Source organism: Vicia villosa, linkage group LG2 (assembly GCF_029867415.1).
Source record: "Vicia villosa cultivar HV-30 ecotype Madison, WI linkage group LG2, Vvil1.0, whole genome shotgun sequence".
Taxonomy (NCBI): domain Eukaryota; kingdom Viridiplantae; phylum Streptophyta; class Magnoliopsida; order Fabales; family Fabaceae; genus Vicia; species Vicia villosa.
The window spans coordinates 35,666,723-35,679,365 of NC_081181.1; the positions used below are offsets into that span (position 1 = coordinate 35,666,723).

Below are 12,643 nucleotides of genomic sequence, written 5' to 3' on the forward strand. Positions count from 1 at the left end.
TTGCGATTAGTGGATTAAATCCTCAGGTGAGGTAAATCACTCCGTGGGGGTGGACTGGAGTAGTTTAGTTAACAACGAACCAGGATAAAAATAACTGTGCAAATTGTTTTTATCGTTCAAGTTTTTAGACTACACTTATTCAAACCCCCCTTTCTAAGTGTTTTTCTATCCTTCAGAAGAAACAATTGATCACTTATACTTTGAATGCCGTTACACGAATAAGATATGGAGCCAAATCCTTACATGGATCGGATATGGAGGACAAAGTGGCAGCTGGAGCAGAGAGAAGGAGTGTATTGTGGAGGAAACAAGGAAAAAAGGATGGAGATGCGATCTTTTGAAAGTGGCTACTGCATAAACTTTGCACATGATTTGGAAGATTCGGAATGAACTCATATTTCAGCAGAAAAATCCTAGTGAACAGATGATCAAGGATTTGCAATATATCATAGCAATGAGAGGCAATATGGCAGTAGGAATGAGGAATCATATTAACATAGAGCAACTTAGTATTTCTTGATTTGTATTAGTGTTGCTTGATTAGCTAGTAGTATTGGTATCCTGGATCCTATGGATCGGCTGTATTAAACTGTTTTTTGAGGAATAAAACAAAGTAACCTATTCTCCAAAAAAAATTATTTATTTTCTTCAAAAATATTTATTTTATAATTAATTTGATTTAATTTTTATATTTTTAAATAATAATTTTTTGTTTTCAATTAATTCAATTATGTTAGTTTTTTTAGGTTAGATAATTTAATTGAAAACCTATTTTTGTCGATTTAATTAATTAGGTTGAAAAACCAATAATTAATTGATGTTATTTATTCTATTAACCATGGTTAACTTGTGCCCTAATCAGGGTTTACGAGAATCATTCCTACACTGGAAAAATATTTTTTGTGCATTCCTTTTTCAGGGTAATTATCAGATAACTTCCGACTACGCGCCACGTCAAACCAAAAGCTAAGTTTTGATCCTTCCTTTGTTATTATTCAGATTACTTTTACCTTTTATTTAATTTTTGCCTTATAAGTTTAAATTAAGTTTTATTTTCAATGCCAAAGAACTTTCATACACTCACTTCCTGCTACTTTGCTGCTAATTCTCAGATGTTCAGAGTCAATGCTCGAGGCAACCTCTACTCATCAACCTTCATCAATCTAAGCTAAGTTCTTTTACCCTTTTTCTTTTTATTTTTATTTTGGCTAGGGTTAACCGTACTTGATGTCTGAACTGATAATACACTCACTCCTATTTTATTTTCTTTTTCCTAATTTTCAGGGTTTGCCAACCGCCAAAACTCAAATAGCTGGTAACCCTAGAACTCTGACCTCTTTTATTTTTATGCCTAATTATTACTTATGTCAAACCCGCTGGTTTCTTATTCCCCTCCCCCATTATTATGTATCTGTTCCTGGCTTGTATTGGTTGGCCTTTTAAAGGCACTTAATCTGTATAATATTAATTGTTGTGGTTAGTAATTTAGGGGGTGCAACTATGAACTGAATTAGAGTCACTTAATTACAAGATAATATATTCTGAAATAATCACGTGATTGGTGCACACACACACACTTTTGGGGTAACCTCTTTGCTGCCTGTTGCCTTGTTGCCTTGTGTTTTTTGCAGAATAGCCGCGTCCCTCGAATACGAGGATACCTCAGCCATATTGCCTCGGTAAATACAAAGGTTATAAAGTCCCTAAATGATGCTGCCTTCGATACACCAATATGACCTCGACCCTCGGAAGTCGCCTACGAAAGGCTGAGGTATCCTCTGGCTGCCTACGAAAGGCTATTCTGGTTCTTCCCTCAGACTACCTGCCTCTCTATGGCATGGGACAGTCTTATGGCGAACGAACTCTCGATGACCCTTCAACCTCCAAATGAAAGGCTCCCTGCCCTCTTATGGCATGGATAGACCCTTTCACCCTGAAAGGCTAAAAGAGCATTTTTCATCTAACCAGATAATTGCCCCTAATTGCTTTGCCTTGCTCTAAAAACTTTTTCATATTCTTTCTCATAAACCTTCAATATGGCTACGCTCATTTACGAGCTAAAGTCCGTATTCTCTTCTTCTACATTTCTGAAAACAAAGAGCAAAGCAATTAAGAGCCCATGGAAAACCATGGATGCAAAGGGTGCCTTACACCTTCCCTTTGCATAATTACCCCCGAACCCTATTTTATTTAAAAGGTTTTTCCTGTTCTTTTGGCCTTTCTGATTAAATTTGGATAAAATAAAAGTCGGTGGCGACTCTTGCTATCCGCAACATTTCGATATAAAGTCAGTTCACCGTATTACAATCACTTACCACCATCTCTCTATTCTTTATATAATTAGTTGTATTTAAATAAATAATAAAATTTAAATCTTTAACACAATCGCAATGTTTTTAATCGACATAAAAATAAATTCTAATCAAGTTATTATAAATTAGATTTTTAATTTGCATAAAAATATCAAATAAACTTTTTAGTTTAAAATTATATTGCAATTGACTAATAGTTAAAAATGAATGAATTTTGAATACATAAATTTCATGTGATAAAAGAATCACATATTTTTAAGGTCACTTTATATCTATTACTAGTTTATTTCAAATTTGTGTTTTTTTTCATTTTTTAATTTATATTTTAAACTTAAGTTTATTTCACAATTTTTTCTAACTTTATCAGAGTTCTAATTTTTTTTCGTCTTGACAACTCATTAAGCTTTATAACAAAATTAAATACATTGTGATTGTGTTAAAGAATTAAAATTTATTATTCATTTATATACTATTAATTATATAAAGAATATAGAGATGAGTGTAAGTGATTTATGTTTATTAAGTTTATTTATGGTTATTTAATAAGAATGTAATATTTTATAATAACATCATTAAATTTTGAATACATAAATTTCATGTGATAAAAGAATCACATATTTTTAGGTTTTTTTATATTTATTACTAGTTTATTTCAAATGTGTGTGTTTTTTTTAACTCATATTTTAAACTTAAGTTTATTTCAAAATTTTTTGTAACTTTATCAAAATTCTAATTATTTTTTGTCTTGACAAATCATTTAAGTTTTATAACTATATTAAAAATGTTGTGATTGTGTTAACGATTCAAAATTTATTATTTATTTAAATATATCAAATTATATAATGAAACTATATAATAAATATATAGATGAGTGTAAGTGATTTATGATAATTAATGTTATTTATGCTTATTTAATTAAAATGTAATATTTTATAATAACATTATTGAATTTTGAATAATATAAATTTCATGTGATAAAAGAATCACATATTTTTAAGGTTTCATGTGAATATATATATATATATATATATATATATATATATATATATATATATATATATATATATATATATATATATATATATATATATATATATATATATATATATATATATATATATATATATATATATATATATATTACTAGTTTATTACAAATTTATGTGCTTTTTTATTTTTTAAACTTAAGTTTATTTCACAATTTTTTGTAACTTTATCAAAATTCTAATTTTTTTTAGTCTTGACAAATCATTAAGCTTTATAACAAAATAAAATATTGTGATTGTGTTAAAGATTTAAAACTTATTATTTATTTAAATACAATTAATTATATAAAGAATATAGAGATGAGTGTAAGTGATTTAGGTTTATTAATGTTATGTATACTTATTTAATAAGAATGTAATATTTTATAATAACATCATTGAATTTTGAATACATAAATTTCATGTTGTAAAATAATATAATCAGATATTTTCTAGGTTTCTTTATATTTATTACTCGTTTATTTCAAATTTGTGTTTTTTTTTAAACAATTGTTTGTAACTTTATCAAAATTCTAATTATTTTTTTCATCTTAACTCATCATTTAAGTTTTATAACCAAATTAAAAATATTGTGATTGTGTTAAAAATTTAAATTTATTATTTATTTAAATACAACAAACTATATAATGAAACTATATAATGAAACTAATAATGAATACATAGATGAGTGAGTGTAAGTGATTTATGCTAATTAATTTTATTTATACTTATTTAATAAGAATGTAATATTTTATAATAATATTATTGAATTTTGAATATATAAATTTCATGTGATAACAGAATCACATATCTTAAAGGTTTCTTTATATATATTCTTAGTTTATTTCAAATTTGTGTGTTTTTATTTTTTATTTTGAGTAAATGTCCATCTTAGTCCCTCACAAAAATTGCAGAGATCAAATTAGTCCTTGAGAAAAAAGTCCCTATTAAATCCCTTACAAAATTTAACCGAGTCATGTTAGTCCCTCTACTAATATTTTTTTCAAACTGGTTTTTTTTACTTTTGAACCGTGGCTGGACTGTCAGTGAAGACTGATTTTAGTTCCTCACAAAGAAAAGTGAGTCCAAATTAGTCCCTAAAAAAAATTATTTAATCTCTTATAAAATTTAACTGAGCTATATTAGTCGTTCTTTTGACTGGACTTGACAAGATAGAACTGCTTTAAAAAAAATTTGGACTCAAAAATTCCTTTCATTGGTTAGGTTGTTGATTGGACAATGATTATTAGAAATATGACATTTTATTATATTATTTTTAATGTGTGACATTTTGTGATATTTATTTCGACACTATAAAAAAATCTCAAAATGCAAACCACCGTTTGGAAATATTTGTCAACATTAAAAAATCGTGACATAAACCTCGGTTCTGTCTTTTTATTTAAAATCCTGATTCTATGTACTACAAAATGCTAACATGATGTGATGTATGTCTAAGAATACAAAAGCAGAAACAAAGTGCAATATTGTGTTGGTCTCGGTCCCTCTGTCTCTTACTATATGTGCTAGACACTTATCCTTGTTGATATTTTTTTCAGTACATAATTCACTGTCTTCTTTAATTTATCTTTTCAGATGCTGTTGCAGCTTTAGTCTTCAAATTGATTTCATAAAATACTTTTAATCTTTAATTTTTATAGGTTTATAATATAGAATTCATTTATTAATTAATTCAGAAAAATAACCAGTTATCAGAATATATTAATATGGTTAAAATTTAAGTTTTTTTAAATTTTATTGTTGGTGACTTGACGGTAACATTTTTCAAATCGTAGAGTATTTTTTAAAAAACACAATGTTAAGAAGTTAATAATTAAATATAAAATTAAAATTTTCATTTTAACTATTAATAATTTTTAATTCTTATTTTCAACAGAAAATTTTATATTTTATATTTTCTTAACATTATAGCCAACTCTTTTGAAGATTCAAACAACGTTTGAAAAATGCTAGCAGAAAAAGAATTTGACTTTAAATATTGACATACTCTTGCCACCCATAGTCCATAGACAGTACCAAAGAGCAAAGGGTTAGCAAACTCCATTAAAAGTGAAGGGTTAGATATTCTTTTAGTCATTCTAAATGATTTATTTATTTACTTACTTTTGTCTCTATATTTAACAAAAAAAAAAAAACTATTTATTTTTAGGATAAAGCTAACATGTGCCCCAATGGCACATGTTAAAAAATCTAAATATAGTAAATTTGTATTGGAAAACGTAATAAACACATTAATTATAAACTTTTTATGAAAACAATGCACAATTTCTAAGAAAAAATTTCTACATTTAGCTCTTAACATGTGCCCTTATGGCACATTTATTTTTATTAAGTTTGACCGTGACTAAAAGACATGCAATTTTTAATATTTATTAATTTATAGTATATGAAAAATTTATAAGTCTAAAATGAAAGATTATAGGACCAACTATTCAGCAATTCAGCAATTGCACACACAAGTCACAATAAATTATTTTGTTCTCTATAAAAACAAATTTTGTCGCCAGTTTAAGGCCTTCACTTTTACAAGTGTGGGAGAGTGTGGCCCATATTTAACGTTTTCAACTTTATCTATGTCTTTTTTTTTTCTTTTTGCATTAATGTCAATGCATAAAAATACTAACTTTCACTTAATTATTTTACTCCTTCAACTTTTTGTCTGTTTAATTAAATCTTCTTATACTTAGTTTTTCCCCTTTTGAATTAATATTAATGCATGATAATTGGTGCTTTTGCTTCTAAGTACTTAATTAATCTCCCTTTGTATCAATAAAGGGCCCTAACCAACATAATTGATTATATACTCTTCTTATATCCTTTGCCTATAAATACAACTCTCTTGGCTCTCATTTCAACCATCATAAATACCTTGAGAAACATCACAACTATATTTTTATCCATTTAGCTTCTACTTAAGTTTCACTTCATCACACCACTTTCTCATGGGAGATAATGTTGTAGTGTCCAATATGGAGCTTGAGAGGTTGTTTAGCATGAAAGGTGGGAAAGGAGAAGCTAGCTATGCCAACAATTCCCAAGCTCAGGTAACTCCATTCTTATTTTTTTTTTTTCTATCCGGTCAATTGTCAATACTAGTGACTTCTTTTACTAGTGACTAAGCATGACTAAGCAGAGCAGAGCCTGTTGTACAGGTTCTGGTTCTGTTTAGTGTTTTTCAATGTTAGGTATAATAAATAATAAATGAGAAATAATTATTTATTCAAAATCAATTAAATTTATGTAGGCCATACATGCAAAATCTATGCTTCATCTTCTAAAAGAAGCACTAGACGGAGTTGAGCTTCATGCACCAGACATTCCATTTGTGGTGGTGGACTTGGGCTGTTCATGTGGAAGCAACACAATCAATGTTATGGATGTGATCGTAGAACACATCATCAAGCGTTATGAAGCATTGGGGCGCAATCCACCTGAATTCTCTGCTTTTTTCACTGACCTTCCGAGGAATGACTTCAATACCCTCTTTCAACTTCTTCCTCCTATGGCCAACTATGGTAATAGCATGGAAGAGTGCCTTGCTGCTAATAATCATCGTTGCTACTTTGCTGCGGGTGTCCCCGGTTCTTTCTACCGGAGACTTTTTCCGGCTAAGTCTGTTGATTTTTTTCACTCTGCATTTTCTTTGCATTGGTTATCTCAGGTAATATATTTACACCTCTCTGTTTTTATCTTCTGTATTCCGATTATTTAAACAGGTACGTTTGATAGGTTTAAAAAGTTTCTTTTGGAGTATGAGGCATAACTTTTTTAACTAAATAGATTTATATAAAAATTTAGGTATTTTCTATTTAAAAAAAATGTATAATCTGACCTGAGTCTGTATAGACAAAAAATGTATAATCTGACGCGAGTCTGTATAAACTAGCAGCTAGCCTATAAATCCTTATTATCGGCCTGACCTATTTCTCCACCGTTAACATCCCTACCCCACACCATCAAAGAATATAGTCATTATATATGCAGTAGTTAGAAGATAATAATACTATAATATTCTATATTAATGCATTAGTTAGAAAGTATAACCAAACAAATCTAACTAATCCATTATCTCTAGATTAGTTTAAAAAAAACAACCTTATATTTTTTGTCCCATGCATGCATGCATGTAGGTACCAGAATCTGTTGAAGACAAGAGATCAAATGCATACAACAAAGGAAGGGTGTTTACCCATGGTGCTAGTGAGATAACAACAAATGCTTACAAGAAACAATTCCAAACAGATTTGGCAGGTTTCCTCACCTCAAGGTCAATAGAGATGAAAAGTAAAGGGACCATGTTCTTGGTTTGTTTAGGCAGGACTTCAGTGGACCCCACAGACCAAGGTGGGGCTGGTCTCCTCTTTGGGACCCATTTTCAGGATGCTTGGGATGATCTTGTCCAAGAGGTAATCATCAAAATTTTATCCAAAAGCAAAATCCAAACACTGTGCATGTTTTTTATTGGCAGACCAAAAAGAACTCGTGACACAAAAACATATAGTATCATACTTTCTATAACTTACCATGATTTAAAAAAGTTGATGTTATATGTTTCTTGGCCTTATGCATCATCACAATAGAAATCATAATTGAATGCTACGATCATGACATTTTCATATCACATGTGGTTTAATTTAATTAATCATGTTCTTAATCACTTCACAGGGGCTAATTACCAATGAGAAAAGAGATGATTTCAACATTCCTGTTTATGCACCAAGTTTGCAAGACTTCAAGGAAGTGGTGGAAGCTGATGGTTCATTTTCCATTAACAAACTCGAGGTTTTCAAAGGAGGGAGTCCTCTTGTGGTGAATCAACCTGATGATGCAAGTGAAGTGGGAAGGGCTTTGGCTAACAGTTGTAGAAGTGTTGCTGGTGTTCTTGTTGATGCTCATATTGGTGATAAGCTAAGTGAGGAGCTTTTTCTTAGAGTGGAGAAAAGAGGCACCAATCATGGCAAGGAGTTGTTAGAGAAACTTCAGTTCTTTCACATTGTTGCATCACTTTCTTTTGTTCAATGAGGAGGAAGGGAAATAAAATTGTTTTGAATTGTGTGTAGTGTGATTTTGTGGAATCAAGCAATTGACCGATTAATATTAATTGGACAGTTCGAATTTCAGTGTAATTTTGTTTTTGCTATTAAGTCTAAAAATCTGACTTTAAATTAGGATTGTTTAATTTTGGAAAGGGTAAACCTTGGGATTAGGACAGGGGATAGGGAATTGACCGCGTTCATTGCTTCTAAAGCTTTCCAATTTCATTTATTTTCTAAAATCATCTTCTTCTTAAAATTAACTACAATTTCAATTTTCATTTTAATTGTAAATCTTCAAAAGTCATTCTGTCCAATATATTTTGAAAATGGATTGAGTGACTTTGGATAACTTTAGGCTATTTTATGAAAGAAAAAAGTGAAAAATATAATTAAAAAACTAAAGAGAAAATGCGTAGGAGAAAGATAAAGACAAAGTCACTGGAACATATCTCGAAAAAAAAATTAAAATAACCAGGTTTAATAAATAAAATACAGAAAAAACCACCTTTTCAGGGTATTTACCAAACTGTCTAGGTTTGGGACATACTGGAAGAGAATGCGCCAAATGAAATGGCGCATGCATGTCACACAAGCCAAACCATTTGGCGCATAAGAAGGAAAAATTAGGGCAAGAATGTGGAAGCCATTTGAAATGGCGCATATGGCCATGGAGTAACACATAGGCGCCAAACCATTTGGCTCCTACGTGTGGGCCATTTTTTTTTTTCAAAATTAACCGTTTCGGGTATTTTCGCGTACCGTTTTCAATTTCGGTTTATTATTTTCGTCAAAACGTCTAATAAATCAAGTCTGTAAAATCTTATTAACCCTAAATAATGTAATGTATGCGTCATCGATATCGGTTTTTTATTAAAGCTCTATTTATTAACGAAAGACCGATGAACGGTTACAAGAGGTGAACGGTTACAAGAGGTGGTAAGCGAAACTGAAACATTGCATTAAAAAAAATACAGATTATACTAAACTTGCGACGATGTCGAGCCACGATTAGGGCATCTCTTTATGTTGTGCCCAACCTGACGGCAAATGCTGCATTTTCGTTCCATTTTGTCGCGGACGTCCATTTCGGTCCTAATCCGTGTACTATTGGGACGCCCTTTTTTCTTTCGCCGCATTGCGTCGTTGTGCCAAACTACCTCTCCATCATACTCAGGCCAGTAATCCTCCTTGGCCACCACAGGAAACGCAACACTGTAAACTCTGAGCAACGTCTGAGTCTTGTAAATCGGAGACAGTAGTGATATAGCGTCGCGGTGGGCATACGCACATGCAGCTATGACGTGTGAGCAAGGCATACGAAAAGCTTGAAACCTTCCACAGTCGCACCAATCTTCGTCAAGCAGAACCCTATATTGTTGCCTTGGCAGCCCTTCATTGTGGTCAATTGTCTCGCGCACACTGAACGTGCGATTGAATCGGTCGAAAGAAGTCACTTGATGAGTGTTCGCTTTTGCCGCTTGCTGTTGCACAAATTTCATGCAACTATCGCTTAATAGTTGACCAGCTTGTCTAACATCACCCCATCTCCTGCCTCTTGTTGAGAAGAGTGAAGCCATCCTAAAGTATGTGGCTTCCACCAGTGCTGTGATTGGAAGGTTACGGATGCCTTTGAAAACGCCATTCATGGATTCCACGAGATTAGTTGTCATATGGCCCCATCGCACGCCATTGTCGTAAGCCCTTGTCCATTTGTCCCTGGAAAGATTATCTACCCAAGTACCTGCCTCTGGATTTGTCATTACAATCTCACTCCGATAATGCTGGAATGTGGGTTGGGTCAACGCATAACCAGCATTGACTAGGGCCTTTCTTAGATGTCTGTCCTTGATCTCCCGCATGAAGTTTTGGGCGATGTGGCGAATACAATATACGTGTTTTGAAGGGGGGTCATGCCATCCGTTCGCTGGATTGTTGTAAGCACTCTCTATGGAAGCGTGCCTATCAGAGATTAAACATATGTCAGGCTGGGGAGCAACATGTTCCCGGAGGTTCCTTAGAAAGAAACTCCAAGCCGCTGCAGTTTCACCTTCTACGATAGCAAATGCCACTGGAAATATGTTGCTGTTACCGTCTTGTGCAACCGCCATGAGCATGGTTCCTTTGTATTTGCCGTATAACCATGTCCCATCAATTTGAAGTATGGGTTTACAGTGTGCAAAACCTCGGACGCAAGGTTTGAACGCCCAAAAAAGCCGATGGAATATTCCGTTTCCCTGGACAGGGTTTCCATCCGGGGCATGCGCGGGCAGTGTCTCTAGAATCGTAACAGTTCCAGGTGCGTAACTGTGTAGCGCATTGAGGTATCGGGGAAGAATTTTGTATGACTCCTCCCAGTTGCCGTAGACTGTCTCAATTGCCTTTGTTTTTGCAACCCACGCCTTTCTGTAAGATGGAGTGTAGTTGAAGGTTGTGACGATGTGGGATATTATATTTTTAACCTTCAGAGACGGATCAGAGCTTATGAGAGGCAAGATCTCCTGGCACATAAGATCGGCACTGAGTTTTGTATGATCCTGGGAATTGTTAGGGTTGACACACGTGTGTTTCTGCGTAATCGACCCTATTTTCCATGCATTACTTCTCTTCCTATAAGAGGCCAACAGTCTGAACCCGCACTCTGGATTTTTACAAGTGATTACATACCGTTCCAGGTTTGAACGGTCTACTTCAAAATCAACGTTGTTCGCCATGTGCCATTTTTTAATTCTTCTTAGACATGCCTCCTTAGACGGAAACTTGTCTCCTTCCTTTAATTCTTCGTCGTTTTGGATGTAGGGCGTGAAGAAGATGTCAGATGATGGTTCGTCACCTTGGAGGTTCAAGTTACCCATATGCGCTGGAGGTGCGTAGGCATGAGCTGGAGGCACCAAGGTTTGCTGCTCGTCGTCGGATTCCTCGTTGACCATGTCGTCAAATTCGGTTTCCAGATCGTCTTCTTCCTCGTCAATGACGTCAACCTCGTCTTGCTCGTTGACTGGTGGGTCAATAACCTGTGACTGGACAACATTAGTTTCTTGTGTCTCAGCCTGAAGAGTGACGTACAGCTCGATGGAATCCAACCCACAGTATTCGTGGGTGGTGAACATATCTTGCAAGTCTTCGTCATTGGCAATCTCCATTTCGTAAAACTTGACGGTGTTGTCTTCATTGAAATTGGGACATTGGTAAAAAACGCTTGCAATAGGACCCATTGCAATCTTAGAGTACAGTCGTTGAATGAAGTACGAAAATGTTGCTCTTTTGCTCAACAACAATGGTACAACCTGAGTGTTTCTCATCACAAAACCGGCTATCTCATGAGAGTAGGTCTCACCGTTTAGATGGGCATGGACAAGATACTGGGTTGATGAAGTCATTTTTGGAGGGGAAAGTGTGCGGGTGTTGTAATCTCAGGTCAGATAGGGTAAAATTGTTGGTGTGAGTTGTAATGTTCAGTATATGTTGGATGTCTTATAAATTGAGGTTCATATGTCCTTGCACAATCTCAATACATAGACACGCTGATCTATGTCCTGTACCCCATCACGCGTCTGAAATGATTCCTGATAAGATTCCTGTAACGATTCCCCTAGGCAGAGCATGCATGCAACCCTATCTGGCAGCTAGTTATGCAATAATTATTTATATATATAGCTATATATATATATATATATATATATATATATATATATATATATATATATATATATATATATATATATATATATATATATATATATATTTATATATATATATATAAACAAATAAATAAATAAATATATACATATATATATATATAAATAAATATATATATATATATATATATGTAAATAAATAAATATATATATATATAAATACATAAATAAATATATATATATATATATATATATATATATATATATATATAAATAAATAAATAAAAATATATATAGATATAAATATATATCTTTATTTTTATATATATATATATTTATATATATATATATATATATATATATATATATATATATATATATAATTACATATATATATATATAATTATATATAAATATATATTAATATATATATATATATATATATAATTATATATAAATATATATTAATATATATATATATATATATATATATATATATATATATATATATATATATATATATATATATATAAATATAGATATATATATATATGGTGGTTCTTACAGACCCACTAGTATAGGTCTGCCACTATCTTCCGAATTGATTATAAAAG

At 32.0% G+C, this 12,643-nt stretch overlaps 1 protein-coding gene across 1 annotated transcript; it reads left to right on the forward strand.

Moving 5' to 3' along the window:
* Positions 1–6,166: 6,166 nt before the first annotated feature.
* Positions 6,167–8,498, forward strand: LOC131646076 (indole-3-acetate O-methyltransferase 1-like). Its single transcript, XM_058916239.1, has 4 exons — positions 6,167–6,402; positions 6,603–7,019; positions 7,489–7,764; positions 8,024–8,498. Exons 1-4 carry the CDS (start codon positions 6,301–6,303, stop codon positions 8,378–8,380), a joined length of 1,152 nt encoding a protein of 383 aa, XP_058772222.1. The 5' UTR covers positions 6,167–6,300; the 3' UTR covers positions 8,381–8,498.
* The last annotated feature ends 4,145 nt before the right edge of the window (positions 8,499–12,643 follow it).

Bases quoted from the DNA above. Each gene is read 5' to 3' on its own strand.
- LOC131646076 (XM_058916239.1), top strand. From the start codon at position 6,301: ATGGGAGATAATGTTGTAGTGTCCAATATGGAGCTTGAGAGGTTGTTT. The intron at 6,403-6,602 runs GTAACTCCATTC...AAATTTATGTAG, and splicing joins CCAACAATTCCCAAGCTCAG to GCCATACATGCAAAATCTAT. The intron at 7,020-7,488 runs GTAATATATTTA...GCATGCATGTAG, and splicing joins CTTTGCATTGGTTATCTCAG to GTACCAGAATCTGTTGAAGA.